This window comes from Schistocerca gregaria, chromosome 7 (assembly GCF_023897955.1).
Source record: "Schistocerca gregaria isolate iqSchGreg1 chromosome 7, iqSchGreg1.2, whole genome shotgun sequence".
Lineage (NCBI taxonomy): Eukaryota > Metazoa > Arthropoda > Insecta > Orthoptera > Acrididae > Schistocerca > Schistocerca gregaria.
Window position 1 is genome coordinate 481,985,636 of NC_064926.1, and position 25,819 is coordinate 482,011,454.

At 37.9% G+C, this 25,819-nt stretch overlaps 1 protein-coding gene across 3 annotated transcripts in view; it reads right to left on the reverse strand.

Moving 5' to 3' along the window:
• The window catches only part of LOC126282166 (eye-specific diacylglycerol kinase), a 1,350,273-nt gene that overhangs the window by 38,988 nt on the left and 1,285,466 nt on the right, over positions 1 to 25,819 (reverse strand). For all 3 annotated transcript variants that reach the window (XM_049981691.1, XM_049981690.1, XM_049981689.1), the window contains one exon: positions 22,206 to 22,269. In XM_049981691.1, coding sequence (XP_049837648.1) covers positions 22,206 to 22,269 — 64 coding nt within the window. The remainder of the gene's footprint in view (positions 1 to 22,205; positions 22,270 to 25,819) is intronic.

Here is a 25,819-nt window from a genome sequence, read left to right on the forward strand (position 1 = left end):
CAAAAATAAATAAATAAAACCAGTATTATGATATCCCTCTATGCAAAAATACCATCCTCAGTCTCACTCAAGAGCTACAGAGATGCCTATCACACATTCAGGCATGTAGAGAGTAAGTCAGTAGTCTAAAGGAATGTTTAGACAGTATCACTCTCAGAACATGGATTTGTGTTTTCCACCAGCTGAAGGTCCACTCAAACGTTTGAAAAAGTAATTCTATTCAGAAAATTTCCCTATGTACCTTCATAACATACAATGGTGAGCTTAACATGACCGCCTGCTTAATAATGTCCCAGTCCCTTTTGAAACAATGTAGCAATGATTCAATTCTGCATGGCATGCATTTTACGAATCCTTAGTGGTTTCCAGAGGTATATTGCACCAGAGTTCAAGAAACTTCTATAGATTTTGTGGCAGTGGTTTGTAGGTGCAAAGCTTGTGCCCGATAGTGTCCCAGATGTTTTCCATTGAGTTCAGATCAGGTGAAGGTAGTGGCCAAGCCATCAACATGGGATCACTATAATACTCCTTGAACCATTGCAGCACGATTCTGGCTTTGTGATGCAGTCAGTTATCCTGCTGGAAGATGCCATCAGTAATGGGGAGACATCGGGTATGAAGAGATGAGATGGTATACAAGAATGTTCATGTAGTCCACAGCTGTCATGGTGCCTTTAATCATTACCACAAGTTCCATGTTAGCCCAATTGAATGTTCTCCATAGCTAAATACTGCCCACATCTGCCTGCATCCATGGCATGTTGTACATTTTGAGCAGCCATTCACTTGGATGATGGTGTATTCACAAACGACGATCACCCTGCTGCAACAAGAATCCGACCAGGAAAAATGTTACCATTAATCCAAGCCCCAATCTTGACGACCCTATGTCCACAACAATCATTACTGATACAGCAAGAGAACATACAGGAGTCATTTGCCATGGAACCCCATGTTCAACAATGTGCACTGAACTGTATTCTCTGAAAAATTACAACCAGAACTAGCATTGTACTCTGTCAACAGGTCTGTCACAGGTCACCACCTACCGTCCTTTGCAAACTGGGCAAGCCTCCAACCTCCCCATTCTGTGATGACATGTGGATGTCAGACACCTGGTTACTTACTTATCCTCCAACCAGTTTTCAGGGAAGCAGCTTCACTGTTTCAGAAATGCTCATTCCTGGAAACTGGGCCATAATAATCTGTCCTTTGTCCATGTTGCCTACGTCCATGTTGCCTACGTCCATGTTGCCTACGTCCATGTTGCCTATGTCCATGTTGCCTATGTCCATGTTGCCTATGACAGTGGATTTCCCCATTTGTGGTCTGTCTCGGCACCAGCATCCCTGCTCTGCTTACACAAATTGCTTACCACATCACTTTACAACACCACCAGATGCCATTCAATCTCATCATGGACAGTGATGATAATTTTTTGGCTTATCAGTGTATTCTTCAAGTTTTATGCACAGTTGAATCTTTTCAACTGACTTTGCGCAGGCACTGCAGAATTCCTCATTGAGAGAGTATTCAGACACTTCATAGACTGAGTCAATTTTGATAACTTAAAACAATACTCAAGTGGTTTCTTTTCATTTACTGAAGGAAGGTATGAATATCAGAGTTTAAAACCCCAGCACCAAGGAAGTCTTACAGATGAGCAGAAACTCACATTAACAAAGTAAATCTGTCATGTCCTTTGGAAAAGAACCTTCTCAGATTTGTCTAAAATGATTTAGGGACACCATAGCAGACTTTTGTCTAGATGGCCAGTTGGGGGGTTTGAATTGCTGTCCTTCAGAATTGGAGATTAGGTGAATGAATAAGTATCTGAATTAGGAAATACTCCAGAAATTGTAGCATTTTGGCTAAAATACCAGCAGAGGTTCTTCCATAGAAGAACAAGTTTGAAAACAGGCCAACTTATGTCTGTATGGTATTCTGAAGTAGCCATATTGAAGCATATGAATTTGTGGTTAGTATGAAACCTCGAATAATCATTGTAATATTTTATACAATTTCATAAGAACTTGAAATTGGTGTTTCTCTTTTTTTGATTTTTGTTTTTGGACATGTTCCTTGTTCTTTGAATTTTGAGTATAACTAGGGAAGTTTCAGATACATGAATACATCTTTGTTTCTGGCTCAAGTTGGTGCATATAAGTTACAGTTATAGTTGTCGGAATTAAATGGTTCCCAATTTCACTTACCCATTATTAGTATGACTACAAACTACATTTGTAAATGAAACTAACAACTCGCCCAACAAGGTCACATCCGATCAGTATGATCTTAAATCTTTTAACCCTCAGTACAAACCCCACCCATTCTTATCCACAGGCTGACACATCTCAAAACAATATGCCTTGTGTTCCTCAGTCAGATAATATTGTATCCAGACCACAAATCTTTATGAATTTAAGGTGCTCATGGATAATCTTAGCAATGACTGCCACTCCAGTACCAAGAGTATAATGTAATGTTGGTGGGAGCATTGGGTATCCCTTTCAGACATCCTCCAAACATAAAACTATTTTTTCAGCCATTGTTGCTGAGCACAAAGACAAACTTTTATTCTTAGGAGGACTTACCCCATGTTTATATCCATGAACCCAACTAAAACCCAGTCATGACAGATGGAGAATGCTTAAATATACCATAAACAATCTCATTCAGCACTCTGATCCATACAAAAATCATTTTTGAAATTTAAGCCGGCATTGTATAGATTCCTTTATAACTCCAAGACTGCGAGTGATCGAATATCATATGGAACCACACAAAGAAGATAGTTCCACAACATCTAATGATTGTATACTACTGAAACTAGCAGCAACCGATTAAACTAAATGTTGTATCGGTGTGACCTTCTCACAAAACGGAACACTTTCACAGTGGGCCTTGCAAATACAAGCACATGCTGTACATATCTATTGCTCGAATAATGCTTTCCTCCATATTATCTTTCATAATTTGTTTAGTTAGTTTTTTGATAAGAAATCTCATTTTCAATGCTCTTTTGACCACAAAATTTGCTATGTACAGCCAACTACATAATGGAGGTAAAAAATCTACGTTCTCAGTGCTGTCCAGTACAGCACACTCTCTCCAGTCCTTAAAGAGACAATGAGGATTGGCTCATATGATTATTTCAAACTTAGACTGTCTGCACACTGTCACTCTTTGGGATGAAGGAATGCCAATACAGAAAGTTCCCAACCATATTGATGCAGACTACAGAGACAACATCTTCACCTATACTTAAATATATACTGTGCAGATTATGAAAGTTCATGGCCATGGGTACTTTCCATTATTTCATGTATTAGGATTTTTTCCTGTTCCATTCACATATGGAGAACAGGAAGGATTACTGAATAAAATATTCTCGACTTTCTAGCTGTGTCATCTACAACCATGGGAATGACTAATTTAATGTCTCTTGTGTGCACATTAATTAGTCTCATCTTGTCTTCACACCCTCTTCAGGAGTGATACTTAGGAGGCTATAGCATTGTTGTAATTTTCTAAATAGATTTTCACAGAGCAGCTGGTGTCTTATCGACAAGCATCTGCCAGTTCAAATTTTTCGACATTTCTGTGACATCCTATTGCAGGTCAAAAATCCTGTCATCATTTACACTGGTCTTCTTTGCATACACTCAATATCACTGTTAAAGCTATCCGGTATAGGATAAGTGTTTTTTGGCAAGTCATACGAGAGTCCTTTATAGACCAACTGCATCGTTTCTGCATCCTACCAATGAACTGGAACGCTACCACATGCTTTACCTAGCACTATGCCCCTGTTACCATTCCATTTCATATCCCTACCAACAGTTACACTCAGGTATTTGTATGAGCTGACCAATTGCATTTTTGACACACAGATATTGAAGCCATAGAGTACTATGTTTTTGTATTTTGTAAAATACACAAGTTATGTTCATATATTTCCTAACATTTAAAGCCAGTTTTCAGTCTTTGTATCACTAAAAAATCTTGCCAAGATCTGACTGGATTTTTTTTTTACCAGATAAATACAACTACTGGGGAAAGTCAAGGCTTGCTATTCATATTGTGTGCTATGTCATTAATATATAACGAGAGTCCCAACACACTTCCCTGGGATATGCCTGACGTTACTTCTATGTCAGCTAATGACTCTCCATCCAAGATGGCATGCCGTGTCCTCTTAATCAAAAATTCTCAATTCAGTCACAAATTTACGTTGATATATCATATGCCCATTCTTTTATTAATAACCAACAGTGAGATACTCAGTAAAATACTTTTCAAAAGCCCAGAAGTACTGCATCCACCTTATTCCCTTGATCCATGGCTTTAAGGACATTATATGAGAAAAGTATATGTTCAAAATACTTCTTTATGTCTGAGCTGAGCATGTGTTCTACAATATATGGATACCAATGATATAGGCTGACAGTTTTGTGAATTACTTCTGCAACCCTTCTTGTTGATAGGTGGACGTTTTTTTTCCCACTGAATCTATAACACATTATGTTTAAAAGAGGGGCTAACTCAGTCACAAATTCTGTATATAATGTGATATGGATTCCATCAACCATGGGGCACAGTTCAACTTAAGCGATTTTAGTTGCTTCTCAACACAACTTACATTGATATCCATTTCATTCATATTTGGAGTAGTGCAAGAATTAAACTGTGGCAATACTTATGAATCATCCTAAATAAAGGAACATTTGAAAACTAAATTCAGAATTTGTGCTTTTTCTTTGCTTTCCTCCATTTCATTTCTTGTATCATGTGGCACTGACACCATCACCACAAGAGAAATTTGTTTGAATGCATCAACCTTTTAGAAGATTAAAGAACAAAGTTTTTAAACTTCTTATCTATTTACTTGATCAACAATGTCAAAAGGTAGTGGATGCATTGAGAACTATGGATAATTAAAGTCTGCTCTAAACATGACTGCATGAGTGGGGAATATACACACTAGCAACCTCAGGTATTCTACAGACTTTTTCTTTACATCTGGGGTGAGTGGTAGTAGACAGAAGGACACCATTATAAGTTTGCAACAATCCTTTATAATGAGTCTTGCCTGAACAATCCTGTATGCAGTTTCAATTTCAATCACTGAATTTGAGCTTCTTGTCTATTGTGACAAATATGCCACCTTCATTTCAGTATTAACCTTTCCTTTCAATGCACATTTAAATTTATTTCTGAAGTCTCACTGCTATCAAATTCAGATTTTAGCCAGATTTCTGTGCCTAGTATTATGTGGCATCCATTGCTTTTTAGGAGCGTTTCAAACTCTGGGATGTTGTTACATATGCTTTGGCAGTTTATCATTAGGTTTTCAACAATACATTCTGCGAGCAGGGCTTCTGTGGGTCTTGCACTATTATTCCAGAGTCTTATAATAATCTGGACTGGATTGAGAGTTGACTAATATTTTTTTCTTAAAAAAAAGAAGGAAAAAAGAAACCAACAACAACAAACTGTACACGCTCCAAACATGGATAGATAACTGATTAACAGATTCTGATGCACAATGCATGCCCAACCCATTTAGGGGGACCCTAAAGGGCCCTATGAGCCAATTCAATGAAGTCACAGCCTTGCTTGTTGAAGAACCTTCAAAGTCTCTGGTTGAAGACTTCCGCTTGACCAGTGGGCACAATAAGTTCTGGCACAGTGTTGCAGACAGTGAACTTTGTTAAAGGTCCATGGGGAAGGCTGGTATTCTCAAACTTCTCTGCCAATTACTGGAATGATCTGACTACAACTTCAGAATGCAGACAACAAGCTTTATTCATTTCAATGTACACCACAACTTGCAGCTGGTTATACCTTGTTCCTTCAGTGTTTGCTGGAACAGCAAGTTGAACAACATCCTAAGCATACACACTAAAAGGTGACTGTGTTTTCCCTTGTTTCATTTCCCCTAAGGGATACCATTATTCACCATGCATTTAAACTGCCAGTGATTAACAGATGCCTATACTTTTGCACCTGCTTCCCTCTGACATGTGACACAGCAACCTTCTATACAGGTGAAGTACGCCCCAATGGCTTAGTTTAAATTTTAGTACGAGACAGAACCACATACTTCTTGGTAAGAAGAAGAACATAGTTCTTTGATTTCTCCCTTATCCATGCTTCCCTGTACAAAATCCCAAGACGTACCACTCACTCATCACTTGCAGTCTAGTTGTCAAGTAGTGACAGGTCCTGTATTTCCTAGGAAGGAGTTGTATCCAAAGGAGGGCACAGCACTAGAGTTACATTTGCCATATCTGATATGTCACTCTTGGTAGTCTGCCGAGCACGCCCACTCACAAAACCCCATTCACCTGGCGGTTTTCAGCTGGTCAAGAATGGCAACTAACATGTTCTATGCCTAAAAACATCATTTGAATTGGGTCTGCATTCTGACTATTTTTGAACACAAAAAACTGTAGCCAAACATGAAATTAACCTCACTAAAATTCTCTTTATATTCAGTATCTGTTACACTACAAGGATTACAAGTTCCCAAAAATTTACTTTTAATAAAGGAAACAAACACCACAGGGCTAATTGCCAAAATGTCGATACTACTAGAAAAATTTTAAGATAGCATAATAATGTAGTTTGCAACTATAGCCCGATTCATACAAGATGGCAGTCCATGCAGGTTGAGGTATAAACAGGGATTTTACTGTTGCTGATTCCAAGCCACAGTTGCAGTACATGCATGGAGGGACTTGGTGCTTGAAGAAAGCAAGTATCCTGCAAATTACCTCATTTGCTTGATTGTACAGAATTTGTCACTTGCCACCATCATCATCCATGACAACTTGCAACAAATGGGATAAAAATTCGCTAAATAACTCACTATGATCACATTTAATGCTTGCACTAACTAAGTGTTCACAGCATAGCACTCAGAACACTACCAACTGCTCACTGGCTTTCAGATAATGCAAGACATCGGGTGAGCAGAATGAGCCTAAATTCTACTGCCACTGTTCAGGACTCTTAACTGTGCGAGTATATACCTATCCTTTTTTTCCCCTAAGGTAAGTCTTTCCGCTCCCGGGATTGGAATGACTCCTTACCCTCTCCCTTAAAACCCACATCCTTTCATCTTTCCTTTTCCTTCCCTCTTTCCTGACGAAGCAACCGCCGGTTGCGAAAGCTCGTAATTTTGTGTGTGTGTTTGTGTGTTATTTTATTGTGCCTGTCTACCAGCACTTTCCCGCTTGGTAAGTCTTGGAATCTTTGTTTTTAATATATTTCTCCCACGTGGAAGTTTTTTTCTATTTTATTTACATCAGAGAAACAAATGATAAATATTGTCACACATTGTCCCACTCATACACAAAGGAAAACAAGAAGTTGGCTTTAACATGTAAATAAATGAGTGAATTTCACATTTTTTGTAATTAGCCAATTTACTGACAACTTCTACACTTGCATCAATTTGTCCCACAGAAAAGATCGCAAATTGTGGAGAATAACAAAGCATGTCTTCCATTTGATATCATTTGAACATTTAACTTTTGATATCATTTGAACATTCAACTGCTGTCATTAGACTGAAAATATTTAAGACCTGCATTACAGTGGTCACCCACACTCAACAACATCAGCTCATAACTATTACATACAAACGGTGAGTTGCCTTTCTGAAGGCAACCGAGAGGGTTTTGCTAGCACAGAAAGTACGCAATCGTCCCCGCAGGATCAGTCTCACATCTAGGCATCCATTATGAACAACAGAGCATACCCTGCAGCATTGTGGTGTGTGAAGAAGCTAGGTCAGGAAACGATGAGGCTGGAACCTGGATCAATGGCATTATTCTCCATTAACTAGTGGGTGCACCTTTTGTCTTAAAACCTGGTAATCGCTGTTGATGAATGTCAAGATGGCCATGTACTAATGCATGTCTCAACTGTGCAGTCCAACAGATTCAGCAGGAAGCTGGGTGTGCAATCTGTCATGTTTTAGGCTGTTATCATATACAGATGGCAGTCATCTCTCACCACTCTCCAGAGTAATTTAAGGCTGAGCAGTATTGGGACAAGATCCTCGAATTAAATTTCCCACCCTAAAGCCAACAGTTTGGCAATGGGTTAGTCTTTTCAGATGATAATGCACCAGCATACCATGCCCATCTCAAGAACACCCTCTGCCACAATGAAGGAACCAACCAAATGAAATGATCTGTGATGTCTACAGAGATGAACCCAAATGAACTCACTTGTTAAACAGTGGGACACAGTTGAGTGGTAATGTTTTTATCAGTCACTGCACAGCACGTCAAGAACAATTCAAGACGGTTGCAATGCATGAAGTTAACAAACACAGTACTGAATGTTAAGCGGCATTAGATTTAGATTTCACTGATGTGGAAAGATGTGCAACTTCGAAGAGACTGCCTTTAATTATTGTTATTGTTTTGGTTTTGTTTGACAATAACTTTTTTTACCTCTTTATTCCCAACGGCTTAGTCTTATTTCTTGCCACCCTTGACTCTAAGCTCACAGGTATTTGCAAATATGATTGTGGTGCAAACCATTTTTTTTAGCCATTTACAAAAGTTAGTTATGCAGAGGTAGAGAAATAAGCAAACAAGACAACTAAAATGGAACAGTAGTGGCTTTCCGGTTGACTTACCATTGCTTTAACTCTGAATAGAGTATAGTTAATGGCTACTACTATACTTATCCTAAAACTAAGAATGATACAGATCAGTCATATTTCTGTGAGGATTAGTGGTAACAACCAAGACACTAGCAATATTAGCATTATTGCAGAAGTAATAAAAATTTCAGGTATCAAAAGCAATGATACAGAAAAATCTGTGCCTCCACAATTAGATAAACAACTATAATAAATCAAGCATCACACATTGATTCTTTCAAATAAGAAAACATAAATTTTGTAGGATCTTCAGCTATTATCAAGATGGCACCACTATCCTGTTCCCAAGGAGGAATGGGTGCCATGTCTTTGGCCATTTGCAAACTACTTCTGCAACCAGACATATACCCACAGCCATTGAGTCACCAGGCTCCAGTTGTCTGCTAGAACCAATCTACACAACTGCCAGCCAGTACTGGCAGGTACATGCACACACATTTTTAAACTTTCAAGACCACGATCAAAACATGCTGGCTTGCTGTCCATGGTACCTGCTACATCCTCAATGCAGCAGTGAGCACCTCAATGACCATGGTGCTGCAAACAAGTCAAATGCGCCATGCTGATATTCATCCGCCTGCCTATTTAACACAGCTTAAGACTAGCAGTCAGTCCTCCTTACACTTTGGGCTTTATGCAGGCTGCACTAAGCAGCTCATCCTGCAGAGCACACACTGAGATTCCTCAGTTAGTCCATCCATGTTGAACCAAACACCACCCAGGATTTGCAAAGTTACTTGCCAACTGTTACCTCTTTTGTAACTCACTAAAGAACTGGATGGTTGTGGGGATTACTGATTACATGGTTATTTGTAATAAGACTATAATTACTATAAATATAACAATCGTGGTGAATCTGTTAAGAAAGGCAGAAATCACAACTACAACTAAAGAGTTGTTCAGAATGGCATTTAATGGCAATTTAGTAGAAAATCCTAAGAAATTCTGGTCGTATGTAAAGTACACAAGCGGCAAGACGCAGTCAATACCTCGCTGCGCAGTGCCGATGGTACTGTTACCGACGACTGTGCCGCTAAAGCAGAGTTATTGAACGCAGTTTTCCGAAATTCCTTCACCAGGGAAGACAAACGGAATATTCCAGAATTTGAAACACGAACATCTGCTAGCTTGAGTTTCTTGGAAGTAGATACCTTAGGGGTTGCGAAGCAACTCAAATCGCTTGATACGGGCAAGTCTTCAGGTCCAGATTGTATACCGATTAGGTTCCTTTCAGATTACGCTGATACAATAGCTCCCTACTTAGCACTCATATACAACCGCTCGCTCACCGATAGGTCTGTACCTACATATTGGAAAATTGCGCAGGTCGCACCAGTGTTTAAGAAGAGTAGTAGGAGTAATCCATCTAACAACAGACCTATATCATTCACGTCAGTTTGCAGTAGGGTTTTGGAGCATATGTTGTTGTTGTGGTCTTCAGTCCTGAGACGGGTTTGATGCAGCTCTCAATGCTACTCTATCCTGTGCAAGTTCTTCATCTCCCAGTACCTACTGCAACCTACATCCTTCTGAATCTGCTTAGTGTATTCATCTCTTAGTCTCCCTCTACGATTTTTACCCTCCACACTGCCCTCCAATACTAAATGGTGATCCCTTGATGCCTCAGAACATGTCCTACCAACCGATCACTTCTTCTGGTCAAGTTGTGCAACAAACTTCTCTTCTCCCCAATCCTATTCAATACTTCCTCATTAGTTATGTGATCTACCAATCTAATCTTCAGAATTCTTCTGTGGCACCACATTTCAAAAGCTTCTATTCTCTTCTTGTCCAAACTATTTATCGTCCATGTTTCACTTCCATACATGGCTACACTCCATACAAATACTTTCTGAAATGACTTCCTGACACTTAAATCTATACTCGATGTTTACAAATTTCTCTTCTTCAGAAACGCTTTCCTTGCCATTGACAGTCTACATTTTATATCCTCTCTACTTCGACCATCATCAGTTAGTTTGCTCCCCAAATAGCAAAACTCCTTTACTACTTTAAGAGTCTCATTTCCTAATCTAATTCCCTCAGCAGCACCCGACTTATTTCACTACATTCCATTATCCTCGTTTTGCTGTTGTTGATGTTCATCTCATATCCTCCTTTCAAGACACTATCCATTCCATTCACATGCTCTTCCAAGTCCTTTGCTGTCTCTGACAGAATTACGATGTCATCGGCGAACCTCAAGGTTTTTATTTCTTCTCCATGGATTTTAATACCTACCCCGAATTTTTCTTTTGCTTCCTTTACTGCTTGCTCAATATACAGACTGAATAACATCGGGGAGAGGCTACAACCCTGTCTTACTCCCTTCCCAACCGCTCCTTCCCTTTCATGTCCCTCGACTCTTATAACAGCCCTCTGGTTTCTGTACAAATTGTAAATAGCCTTTCGCTCCCTGTATTTTACCCGACACCTTTAGAATTTGAAAGAGAGTATTCCAGTCAACATTGTCAAAAGCTTTCTCTAAGTCTACGAATGCTAGAAACATAGGTTTGCCTTTCCTTAATCTTTCTTCTAAGGTAAGTCGTAAGGTCAGTTTTGCCTCACACCTTCCAACATTTCTACGGAATCCAAACTGATCTTCCCCAAAGTAGGATTCTACTAGTTTTTCCATTCGTCTGTAAAGAATTCGCGTTAGTATTTTGCAGCTGTGGCTTATTAAACTGATTGTTCAGTAATTTTCACATCTGTCAACACCTGTTTTCTTTGGAATTGGAATTATTATATTCTTCTTGAAGTCTGAGGGTATTTCGCCTGTTTCATACATCTCGTTCACCAGATGGTAGAGTTTCGTCAGGACTGGCTCTCCCAAGGCCGTCAGTAGTTCCAAAGGAATGTTGTCTACTCCGGGGGCCTTGTTTCGACTCAGGTCTTTCAGTGCTCTGTCAAACTCTTCACGCAGTATCGTATCTCCCGTTTCATCTTCATCTACATCCTCTTCCATTTCCATAATATTGTCCTCAAGTACATCGCCCTTGTATAGACACTCTATATACTCCTTCCACCTTTCTGCTTTCACTTCTTTGCTTAGAACTGGGTTTCCATCTGAGCTCTTGATGTTCATACAAGTGGTTCTCTTATCTCCAAAGGTCTCTTTAATTTTCCTGTAGGCAGTATCTATCTTATCCCTAGTGAGATAAGACTCTACATTCTTACATTTGTCCTCTAGCCATCCCTGCTTAGCCATTTTGCACTTCCTGTCGATCTCATTTTTGAGACGTTTATATTCCTTTTTGCCTGCTTCATTTACTGCATTTTTAAATTTTCTGCTTTCATCAATTAAATTCAATATTTCTTCTGTTACCCAAGGATTTCTACTAGCCCTCGTCTTTTTACCTACTTGATTATCTGGTGCCTTCACTACTTCATCCCTCAAAGCTATCCATTCTTCTTCTACTGCATTTGTTTCCCCCATTCCTGTCAATTGTTCCCTTACGCTCTCCCTGAAACTCTGTACAACCTCTGGTTCTTTCAGTTTATCCAGGTCATATCTCCTTAAGTTCCCTCCTTTTTGCAGTTTCTTCAGTTTTAATCTACAGGTCATAACCAATAGATTGTGGTCAGAGTCCACATCTGCCCCTGGAAATGTCTTACAATTTAAAACCTGGTTTCTAAATCTCTGTCTTACCATTATATAATCTATCTGAAACCTGTCAGTATCTCCAGGGTTCTTCCATGTATACAACCTTCTTTTATGATTCTTAAACCAAGTCTTATCTATGATTAAATTGTGCTCTGTGCAAAATTCTACCAAGCGGGATCCTCTTTCATTTATTAGCCCCAATCCATATTCACCTACTATGTTTCCTTCTCTCCCTTTTCCTACTGCCGAATTCCAGTCACCCATGACTATTAAATTTTCATCACCCTTTACTATCTGAATAATTTCTTTTATTCCATCATACATTTCTTCAATTTCTTCGTCATCTGCAGAGCTAGTTGGCATATAAACTCGTACTACTGTAGTAGGTGTGGGCTTCGGATCTATCTTGGCCACAATAATGCGTTCACTATGCTGTTTGTAGTAGCTTACCCGCATTCCTATTTTCCTATTCATTATTAAACTTACTCCTGCATTACCCCTATTTGATTTTGTGTTTATAACCCTGTAGTCACCTGACCAGAAGTCTTGTTCCTCCTGCCACCGAACATATACTGTATTCAAACATTATGAATCACCTCGAAGGGAACGATCTATTGATACGTAATCAGCATGGCTTCAGAAAACATCGCTCTTGTTCAACGCAGCTAGCTCTTTATTTGCACGAAGTAAAGGCTGCTATTGACAGGGGATCTCAAGTTGATTCCGTATTTCTAGATATCCGGATAGCTTCCGACACCGTTCCTCACAAGCGACTTCTAATCAAGCTGCGGGCCTATGGGGTATCGTCTAAGTTGTGCGACTGGATTCGTGATTTCCTGTCAGGAAGGTCGCAGTTCGTAGTAATAGACGGCAAATTATCGAGTAAAACTGAAGTGATATCACGTGTTCCCCAGGGAAGCGTCCTGGGACCTCTGCTGTTCCTGATCTATATAAATGACCTGGGTGACAATCTGAGCAGTTCACTTAGATTGTTCACAGATGATGCTGTAATTTACTGTCTAGTAAGGTCATCCGAAGACCAGTATCAGTTGCAAAGCAATTTAGAAGAGATTGCTGTATGGTGTGGCAGGTGGCAGTTGATGCTAAATAACAAAAAGTGTGAGGTGATCCACATGAGTTCCAAAAGAAATCTGTTGGAATTCGATTACTCGATAAATAGTACAATTCTCAAGGCTGTCAATTCAACTAAGCACCTGGGTGTTAAAATTACAAACAACTTCAGTTGGAAAGACCACATAGATGATATTGTGGGGAAGGCGAGCCAAAGGTTGCGTTTCATTGGCACGACACTTAGAAGATGCAACAAGTCCACTAAAGAGACAGCTTACACTACACTCGTTTGTCCTCTGTTAGAATATTGCTGCGCGGTGTGGGATCCTTACCAGGTGGGATTGACGGAGGACATAGAAAGGGTGCAAAAAAGGGCAGCTCGTTTTGTATTATCACGTAATAGGGGAAAGAGTGTGGCAGATATGATACGCGAATTGGGATGGAAGTCATTACAGCAAAGACGTTTTTCGTCACGGCGAGATCTTTTTACGAAATTTCAGTCACCAACTTTCTCTTCCGAATGCGAAAATATTTTGTTGAGCCCAACCTATATAGGTAGGAATGATCATCAAAATAAAATAAGAGAAATCAAGAGCTCAAACAGAAAGGTTTAGGTGTTCGTTTTTCCCGCGCGCTATTAGGGACTGGAATAGTAGAGAGATAGTATGATTGTGGTTCGATGAACCCTCTGCCAAGCTCTTAAATGTGAATTGCAGAGTAATCATTTAGATGTAGATGTACTCTTTGACAATTCTTACATACCAATCAGGCATAAAATAAACATTTGAAAGTAAGTTAGCATTATTTCTCTTTGATCCCTTTTCGATAAGGCATATGAGATTTTCAACTCAGGAATGTGCATGTACTACAGCTCCAAGGATTTTTTTAACAAACAAACAGATAAATGACTTTTTAATGAGGAACAGAAAAACATCGTATAGAGGAAACCTACCCTCCACTAAACTAGATTATTGTCTGAAGGAATCTACACAACACTGTTCTACAATCCCATGTTAAAGCCATGTGATACATGATCGTCAACGAAAAAACAGCAACAAACAAAAAATTATACAACATCCACGTCAGCACAACTTTCACACACATATGTAGATGTAGTCTCATTAATGCACTAATTCACAGGTTAATCTGTGGAGCAGCAACCGAGATCTGAAGGTGACTTGTGAACATAAATCGTACAACCCCAAATTGCACTGATATAAAAGAACTGGTAAGGCTGCAAAAGCTGCAATACCCATGATCAAAGAACAATTCATTACTTTGAAAGATAGGACATAGGCGTAACAGAACGGCTCAATGCACCTCTTTTTGTTGGAAGTATTTGAGAATCTGAAACAAAGTATTTCACAACATGATCCGAAGAGATCGAAATTGGAATTCTGCATTTATTATAATTTTACTGTTATAACCAAGTTAATAATACATTTATATACAGAAATAAAACACAAAGTTGACATAAGATTAATTACTTTATGAGACACACAATGATTTTTGATACATTTTAGTCGTTTTCATATTTAAATTTATAAATATTTGCAGTTTGAATTATTTAAATTATGCTTTTGATTATTGTTTTCATAATTAATGAAAGGTAAATTAATAGCAGCATATTTTTCTTCATGAAATATTAACAAAATTTAAGCCTTGGTTATACTCATTATATCAACAGTATACACATTTCTTTGTACTGAAACTGTTATCTCTGTTCTCGTCAACAAGGCGTGCATGTAAGTTTTTGGTGTAGTAAGTTAGTTGTACCAGAGTTGCTCTTGCAGGTTGTAAGTCATCAGTTGTTGTAGAGAGTTGGAAGGACTGTGTTAAAATGCCGAGAGATTAGTAAACTTGTTTTGAATAAAGTACACAATCCTGCAGCATCTTATTATTTATTTAATGAATGGACAGAATATCTAACACCTTGATCATAGCCATTGCAGAAAGGAATCAACCACTGAGAAGGCAGTGGTCCAATCTGACATGTCAAAACTTACCCTGAAATTTTTCATGCAGGAAGAATACATTGAAAGAAATGACATGTCGAAATTTTAGTCGCTAAGACGAACTGCGAGTATTAAAAAAAAGTTATAGCTACTCATTTCTGCTGCATGAAGAACTACTTGCACATCAGTTTGAACAGTCCTTCCTTGCCAGCACATGGCTCGACAAGTAAGCAGACACAGTCATGAGAAGAGTCCAAAGTGCACACATATTAAATCATACCAAAAATTACTTAAATCATAATTTTTTTGAATGACTTGCAGTTCATATTGACAGCTTAAATGCTGCAGAAATGTGGTTGTTACACAAATCACTTGCAAAAGAAATAAAATCAAGGCAGTATATGATGTTACATTACAGGTGACTTCCATCAGTCGGGACTTTAATTTGTTGACATTAAATACTTTACAACAATTCCTGTAGCACAGGTCTTACGATAATTTTTGAATAATGTATACTTTGCAAACAATGAAACAGTATGTAATAGGAAAGATGGTGGCATATATACATATTGTAGAAAATTGCTCTGTAAACTACGAGTTTTTATAGTCAGTGACGTGTCGCTCGTGTGGCGAAAAAGTGAAAACCGGTGTTAGAACATGTCCAGTAAAACATATATGGTATCACTCAAGCTGCTTCACGAAAGTAAATCACAATAATGTATTTTTGAGTGACTTTGCTTCTGTTAGCTCCAGCATAAACAATCAGCTTAAAAATCATAAATACAAATACAGAGGAACACCAGTGTTAGAAAGTATATTTTTGATGCCAACAAGTAAAGAAGAAATAATTAAAATAATGAGTAGAATTCCCATGCAGCAGGATATGATGGTCTAAGTCTGGCCACTCTTAAGAAATGTATACCTAAAATTGCATCACCTTTATCAACAGTCATCAACTCTCATATGGAAGATGGTCTGTTTCCAGAAGAGTTGAACATTGCTCCAGTTGTGCCTATTTTTAAAAAAGAAAACAGGAGTCTAGTGGAAAACTTTCAACCCATTTCTGTTCTTTCAATAATATCCAAAATCTTTGAGAAAGTAATATACATAAGAATTTGGAACTTCCTGGTATGCAAAAAAGGATTTCTAAAGGGCAGTATGGGTTTGTCAAGGGGTCGTCCACCATTACAGCAGCATCGAACGTAATCGAAGGTGTCACTCAAGCAATAGATAATAAATAACATGTATGTGGCATCTTTCTGGACTTACAAAAAGCATTTGACTGTGTTGATACGACCGTATTGCTGGACAAACTGTGGAACTATGGCAGTCGAGGCAGAGTCCAAAATCTGATAAGGTCCTACTTGACATACAGGAAGCAGTCTGTGTGTATCAGCACTACAGAGGGAGCATACAAATCAAACACCACTGACCTAAATTTTGGTATTCCACAGGGGTCAATATTAGGACCACTTCTTTTTATTATTTATGTTAATGATATTCAGTCCATAACAAACCATGCAACAGCTATTTTATATGCAGATGATACCACGTTAATATGCTGCAATCCAAGCAATTCGCAGCTCGAAGTGGAATCCAGTACTGCAGCAGGCTTAATTCTGCAGTATTTTAATGAAAACAAACTAAAATTAAACACAAATAAATCTGTCTGTATTGAATTTGATGTTGGGAGGTAAAAAGCTCGTGAAAACCAAATCTTAATGGGTGACGAATACATTAAAAAACAATGCTTGATCAAATTTCTTGGCCTGACACATGATGCAGAGTTAAACTGGTCTGCTCACGTGAATGATATTTGCAAAAAGCTATGTACTACCATATATGTCCTAAGAAAACTAACACCTTTTTGTGACATCACCACTCTGAGGCAAATATATTTTGCAGTATTTGAATCCCATCTAAGCTATGGTATAGAGGTATGGGGATCCAACAGTAAAGGTAATATGAAAAGTGTGCTTATCTTACAAAAGAAGGCACTTAGAATTATGGGAAAGAAATGTGCCAGAGTGTCCTGCAGAAATTTGTTTAAAGAATTTAAAATACTAACTGTTCATAACATGTATGTGCTGGAGATACTCATTATGGCAGTAAACAGTAACAAAACACTTAATAAAGAAATACATGATCACAACACTAGAGGTAGAGAAAGACCCCACATCATGTATCATAGAACAACACTTTATGAGAAAAGCCCTCACTATGCAGGCATAAAACTACTAAATTGCTTCCATCCTAATATCTCCAAATTACCCATTACAACACTAAAAACTAAATTAAAATTATGGCTCCTAAACAATCTCGTATATTCAATAAATAAGTTTCTAGATTTAGTACATTCGTATGATGGAAGACCATTTATCTAAAAACATATGTAACCTCAGATCTCAGACTGTGTCACAAACTGTAAATATTTGAATGTCAGACAATAATATGTAACCCTAGTAAGTAAGGCTCTGACGTATCCAGAAGACTGGAACAAAAAAAACCTTTTTTTTTAATCAGTTGATGTTGGATCAAAATAAATAAACAATAAATAAAACAAATAAATAAACTATTCCCAGTATTCATCACAAAAATAGTAAGTGCCAACTGGATGACAAACACAAAACATTTTTCTTACACACACACACACACACACACACACACACACACACACACACACACACACACACACACACACACCTGCTAAAAGAAAAATTAAAGCTTCAAGTGCTTCACAGTAATTACTAGTTTTATTTAGACAGAATTGGAATGGAGTAAGAAGTGGTCATCACAGTTGTTCTGCATACTGTGTGGCATACCAGACATACTTGGCCAAATTTGTAAAATGCAGTGCTACAAACAGAAAATGCAGAAATGACTGAAGTTTAATAATGACAGTTCACAGATAAACCTGAAACAACAAGAGGCTGCCGGAAATCATACAGTCTGAGAATTTTCTGAAAATGCTTTCACACTGCTGAAAACCTTTTTTATGAAGAGGGTGAATCACACCATTAATTCCATATTCCATGTGGAGTCAGAATTATATCTATTTGTCATCCTCCTAATGACAGAGGTGTCATGTCCTGGCCAAAAGTCCAACAAAACCAGTGCATTATTTTCTGCAAATGCTAAGAACCCATTTCAAATGTAACACTGAACATAATTTTCTCTCATTTTTCCAGATTTTGTTACATCAATTACAAGACTTTTGCAAGTAAACAGTCTTTTTGTAAAAATTTTTCCTTATTTGCCTTTATGTTCCTGAAGGCAGAGATGTATCGCAGAAGCTGCGGTAAATGACTGTGGCATAACACACCTGTTCTGTGAATGATCATTTGCAATCTTGTTTGTTTCTTTAAGCGATAATTTGCAATATATTGCTGTTTTATCTCCAACCATTTTATATACCATTACTCTGTTTTTGTTCTGAACTTTAATTAGCATAACAATCATTGTTCAAACCACAATTCACAGAATCATCCAATTATTTCCTGTTTCTTCTGATGTTTCCATAATTTTTAAGAAAACGTTAAGACGGTAATGAATGCCCAAGAAATTAACTAGCAAATAACACTCATGTAGATCTGCAGGGGAAGTGTACAATTTTGATTGCATGCCACTTTCTTCATATTTTATCTTTAGGAGGTTCAAAACATTAAGTGGATTCCACATTACTGTGAAACCTCGAACCAGCACAAATACAGATGCTATTAGCAACATATTCCACAAATCGACAAAGAAAATTAATTATTGCATCTTCACTGTTAACTCTCAATGATGTCGCAAAGGTATGGAGATGCAACTAATGCATTCAGAAAGACAAGTCTTCTGGTTCGGAGTGTGTACCACTTAGATTTCTTTCAAAGTATGCTCATAAAATAGCTATATTTTTAGCAATCACGTAGAACCACTCACTTGGCAAGAAATCCATACCTAAAGACTAGAAAGCTGCACAGGCTACATCAATAAACAAAAAAGGGAACTGAGGTAATTCACTGAATTATAGACCATATCATTAACATCAATCAGCAGTATAATTTTGGAACATATACTGGATTCAAACATTGTAAACCACCTCAGAGAAAATGGTCTAGTGTCAATTTGGGAGACAATCTTAGCATGCTTGCAGATGATGCTATAATTTATCATCCGATTAACTTGTCACAAGAGCAAGGCAAATTACAAAATGATTTAAGTAAGATTTCTGCATGATGCAAAAAGTGACAATTAACCCTAAACAATAAAAAGTGAGAAGTCTTCCACATGAGTACTGAAAAAATTCCATTACATTTCTGTTACATGATAAATCATACAACTTTACATGTTTTCGATTCAACTAAATACCTAGGGATTACAAGTATGAACTACTTAAATTGGAACCATCGCACAGAAAATGTTGTGGAGAAGGCGAACCAAAGACTACATTTTACTAGCAGAACGCTTAGAATACACAACAAATCTGCTAAAGAGACTGCCTACACTGTGCTTGTCTGTCCTCTTCTGGTGTACTGTTGTGGGTTATAAGATCCTTACCAAGACAGGATTGATGGAGAACATTGAAAAAAATCAAAAAAGGATAGCTCATTAAGTATTATTACAAAATAGTGAAGGCAAGCTGGGATCTTCCTCTCCTGTTTTGCCATCTACCTCCTTAAATTCATTTTGTTTTTTTCATTTTTGACTAATTACCATTAACATAAGTGAGTGTAATCTGCATTTTCATAAAAGAGAGAGATTGGTCCTCAGTTTTAAATAATATAGCATCAGATCTAATGTTGTGCTTAGTTTTAAGTGTGTAATTGATTTTCCAACTTATTTTGACTATTGCTAGTTAATATCTTTTGCTATAGGGTGAAATTAGTAATTGTTTTGTGACTTAGAGTCTATTGTTGACTTATAAATAAATATAAATTCTGTACTAATTATAAACATTTGGAGGGCAAAACACTGACATTCTTTAAGTATTTATTTGGCTCTATTCAAAAACATATTAGCAAAGCTAACCCTTAATTAATTCCAAACTAATTACCAGTTTTTTCAAAAGTACTGTTTGTATAACTATACTGTTAATTTCATCATTTAAATAAATAATACAGCTTAACACTTTTAGTATAATAAACTGTTAAAAAGATGGAATTTTTCTATATATTCATAAAATTGAAGGAGTTATGTTTTAATTGTAATTTCTGTAACTTAAACATCTAGCAATGTATAATTTCCATGCTTATTATTGTGATGATTTTTGGTCCCGATTTTTGGTCCCGAGACAGTCAGTCCACAGCCAGTTTTGAGATGAGGAACCTGTGCTGGTTAGAACAACAACATTGCAGCACCTTAACCGTGAAATAAGTGTAACACAAATAGGCTGTGTGTTGAATCAATGACGGTGTCTGTTCAATACGTACTGTATTATTCTGCAAGAACTGTGTCGTTAGCTTTTTACTGCTCATAGACATTCAACACCAAACTATTGTAGCAGTATGGTGATGTATGCCTGCAAACTATTAATGAGGCTTATCAAAAGTTAACCAATAGTGAACTGGCCATATAACTGTGTATTATTAAGGGGAGGGGGGTGGGGGTTGTGAACAGTGAAAGTAAAGAACTATGAAATGCAACTGTGCAACTGTGGCCTACATCATTTACAGTAGACAGTGTTGAACTTCCACCTCCTATTTTTCAGCCGGTATAACAATGCAGTACATTGACACCAAGGACCATTAATGAGATGATAAAGCAGGTGAACGTCACAAAATGAAGGTGTTTTTTGTTACACTAAGAACTTTGGACAAAATTCCAATCATCAACTTTCTCCTCTGAATGTCAAAATATTTTGTTGATTCTCTTTTATATAGGGAGAAATGACCATCACGATAAAATAACACAAATCAGACAGAAATGTTTACTTGCTCTTTTTTCCCACACGCTATTTGAGAGTGGAATGGTCCAGAAGTAGTCTGAAAGTATTCCTACAAAATCTCTGCCATGCCTTTAAATGTGAATTGCAGAGTATTCATGTACATTTTAGTACTCACACATATAGTCAAAACATCAAACAAGATTCCCTAACAATATGCATAATTATTTGGCAGCATGTCACACCATCATAATTAGAGGGACAAAAAGTCCAGTGAAGCCATGTTCGCCAGTCTTTGCCCATTATTAATAATGTGAGATAATCATCTTATGCATCACATTGTATTTATCATGTGGCTTGTTGTAAGTGTACAAACATGGGTTCCTTTCCAACAAAAAAGGAAGCCACAACAATAGTGAGTTAAGACTTCAAAATTTCAAGGCATCATTCATATCAACTCAAGTATAAAACAAGGCAATATTTGTATTATTATCCAAAACGTTAATTTTTTGTTGTAATGTAAAACAATTTGTAAAGTTATTAGTAAGTTTTGTTCCATAAAAAAATAAGGCAATATAGTTTCAGAACCAAATTCATAGTCTGAATTTAAACTTCCCTACAATGACAATCACCACACTCGGAAACACTTCAGCACCATCTTTCCTCTCATTTGTTGCCTGCTATTCGGTTCCTCGATTCTGAGTACTTTCACTTCCCTTTCCATTCTTTATTACAATTTTAATTCTGTATCCTCCTCCTTTTTTCCTCATAACTGCTTTCAAAAACATGGGACACCATTTATTTTGTACAATAAAGTCATTCTTATCTGAACTTTCGTAAGTTTACATGAATGTACCTCTTTTCCCCATCTCCTTCAGATGATAAAAGATTTTTTATCAATTACGATCATCATCTTAAGAGCTGATAACTAGTCCTTCATAAAAAGATAACACTAAATACCTGTTTTTCATGTCACAATACATTCCTTTAAAACACTTTCATTTATTTAATCGTAATACTACTTACCAGTTTTATATCACCCAATTTAGCTGCCTTTAGGATCCCCTCTGTTGTTTTTTCCAGCAGATTGCTGAAACATGAAACAAACACTTAAACCAAAGCAAAAAAAATCTATATTTACTTGCAAAAGATTCTTAATCAACCATACTTTTAATGAATACTCAAAATCTGAAAATGGCCTTGTAAATTCCCTAAATAGTAAAAATTGTAATAGACATGAAAGTACAGCACATTAAAATTTTATTACTGAGAGTAAATTTTAAAAATTGTTCAAATTTATTTGATTGCTTTAGAACTTTCCACTGTCAAGAAACAAGCTTCTTTTCTGAGATACCATAAACATGACAAGTGTCGATTTACTCACTATTTTATTTTATTTCAATACTTTATTTAAATGACAAAAAGAAATGCAAAGAAAATAATTTTATAATAGTATTCCATTATACACCAAATTTTGAGAATGCTGAATGTAATGCTCAGCTGCATCCAATTATTTACTTTTTCTAAAGTTACAAAAATAGAATTTCAACAATGTAAGGGAAAAGATAGATTGTTTCCTGTAAAGATAACATATTAAAAGAAACTTACACATTAGCTTTTGGCCACAGCCTTCATCAGAAAAACAAAGAGGAACGCACGCGCGCGCACACACACACACACACACACACACACACACACACACACACACACACACACAGCTGTGACTGAAAGCTAATGTGTAATGTCTTTTAATTGCGACTGTCTGCAACTTAAAGGGTCATCTTTGTGGTAAATTGTAATCTACCTTTCCCTTATATTGCTGATATTCCAACCTGGTGTTTCCACTGTTTGAAAAGAAAAGTTGTAAATTACTTGAAAGTTTCAAATCTTCCTTATTTTTGTAGCAAAGAAAAATGATGTGAATAGTCAATCCACGATTATAACCATAATGGAAATTCCTGGATGGAGCAATATGTAAAATAGGGAAAGGCAAGCATTCGCCTACAGCAGATCTCTGCAGGGAGCACAGAAGCATGTAACAGAAAACAGCATTCCCAGTAGCTTTCAAGCCCTATCCCTATTTCTAGCAAAAGTAAATATATTCACCCACACACTACCACACAGACACCCAAAAGCACACTTCGGCAGCCAAAGCAGTTCTGATTATTGATAGTCGATTATTGAAAGTAATTGGCTGCACTGATGGAAGTGGGGTGCTGATAGTGATGGATGCAAGGAGGAGGTAGCAGGGTGAAGGCAAGTCTTTGGACAGATGGCTGCAGGCACACGTCTAGATTAGAAGAGTACAGGGGACAGAGCAGAGGTAGGAAGAAGGAGGTGGGGGAGGGGGGAGGAAGGGCTAAGGAGGGGAAAAAGAGTAAGCTGAAGATGAGAAGGAAGAGGGAGGTGAGAGAGAAAGTAGAGGAGCTTAAAAGAGGAGAGGGAGAGAGAGGGAAAGGGGAGGGGGGGGGGGGGCAACACCCACATGGTAGGAGGGGAAGAGTGGTGGGAGGGCATAGAGCATGACCTGGATGGAGATGGAGTGGTAAAGACAGAAGATGAAAGGGAAAGGTAAAGTGAGACAGTGGGAATATGCTAGTGGGGGTTTAGGCCAGGGGCACTGCAAAAATGCCGGATATGCTGAGATAGCCTGCACCCTCACAATCACCTTGCCCTAAACCTCTCCCTCTTCCTACAGCTCTTTTAACTCTACTCTCTGTACTCTCTTCTTATTTTTGTGCAGCTATGGAGTCACTGGTCTCAAGATCTGCCTCTTTCCTACTAGCACCTTCTTGCAACCTTCCCTAAACTCTCTCCATCTCCATCAGCTCAGGTACCTGCTTTCAATACTGAAGTATCAATAATTAGCTTTGTCCTGGCCATGGTTGGGTGTATTTGGGTGTCAATGTGAATGTGGGCACTTTACCCAGGAAAAGTGCTAGTGATCGAAAGCTATTGTGCGAATGCTGTTTTATGTTACGTTTTCTGTCTCCACACTTCAATCCGCTATAGTTGATTGGTTGCCTTTCCCTTATTTTATGTACAACTCACATCTAGTCTCTCCTCCTCAACTGTTTTCACAAAAATACCTAAAAAGTATTTTAAATTTAAGCACACTGCTTTCAATGAAGATAATAGCTTCCTGAAATGTTCAAACACAAAATATGAGTCAGTATTGCAATAATCAATACTGAACAAAAAAAGGCATTCACTTTGATAGTGAACACCCATTAGCAACTAATGAATGACTAAAATAACTTAGATCAAACTACATATCTACAGAACTGAAGAGCCTTCCTTGAGGGATTAAAACACAAGAAGGGAGTTGTGAAAGACTGGGAAAAATGATGGAGACTAACTAAAGAAAAATCACTTTAAGCAGAAATACAGTAGAAAACAGATCTAGTGGGACTGAGAAGCAGCACATAACATTCAAACATAGAAAACATACTGTTTGAGCAAAGGGCAACAATGAAGGTCAAAATCAGAGCCACACTCAGCTAAGTGAACAATGAGTTCTGAACAGAACAATGCAGTCACAATAACAATGTTCTCCACAGCTGTCACATGTCATATGAAAAACAATTTTTTTTGTCCACCACACTTATCTTTTGTATTCCCCCACACACACACATTTTGCCACAACTTATAAATTTCATGTACATCTATAATGAGCAATCTTTATCACAATAGATGACACACTTCTGGTGACATAACTTCCTTGTACTATGATGGTATATATTTGTAACAACTTATGAATACTTTTGGAGTAAAGGAGACTATTCATGGACCAACACAAACAGGCACACTGAAAAGAATTAAAATTATACTAGCTTTGAGAAGAAATACTTTAATGAGCTAGAGTGTTAATAGTTATGTGCATGCTTGTGATCACTCTCCTCCCCCCCCCCCCCCCCCCCCCCCACACACACACACACACACTCTGTACAAACCACACCGTGAGGGATATGAGCCCTATGCCACTCCCAATACCACCCTTGCCACAAGAATCATAGATAAGAGGAAGATCCTGATGCAAGACCTGTTTGATCCATCTACCCAACACATCCTACTCCAGTCTTTTCACAGGCTTATCCTATTCTGTCAGAGGCAGGACCATCTATGAATGCAGCCACATCATATACAAGTTCTGCTGCAATTTCTCCACAGAGTTTTATGTAAGCATGACCACCAACCAGCTGTGCACCAAAATAAATGGCCACGCCAAAGTGTTGGGAAGAAAAGAGCTGATCACTCAGTGGCACACTGTTGAGAACAGCATGCTAGAATTCAATGGCTGCATCACAATCTGTGCATCCAAGTTCTTCCATTTAGCATCAGCTTTTCTGAACTACAAAGATGTAATTTGTAACACACCCTTCTCTCCCATAATCATCATGGCCTCAATCCCTGCTAACCCAATGCACCCATGCCCTCAATCAAACAGTTTCCCCTTCATCTGTCCTGTCATCCCTTCCCAACCCACACTTCCATGTCATCATCTTTAAGCACACCACATAACTCAATGGCTCCAGGGCCCATGTGCCGCATATCGAGCCAGTGCATCTGCCACCCCCTCCCTCCCATGTTCCTATACTGCACACCTGATGCCTCCCTGTGAGCCCCTTATTACACATCTC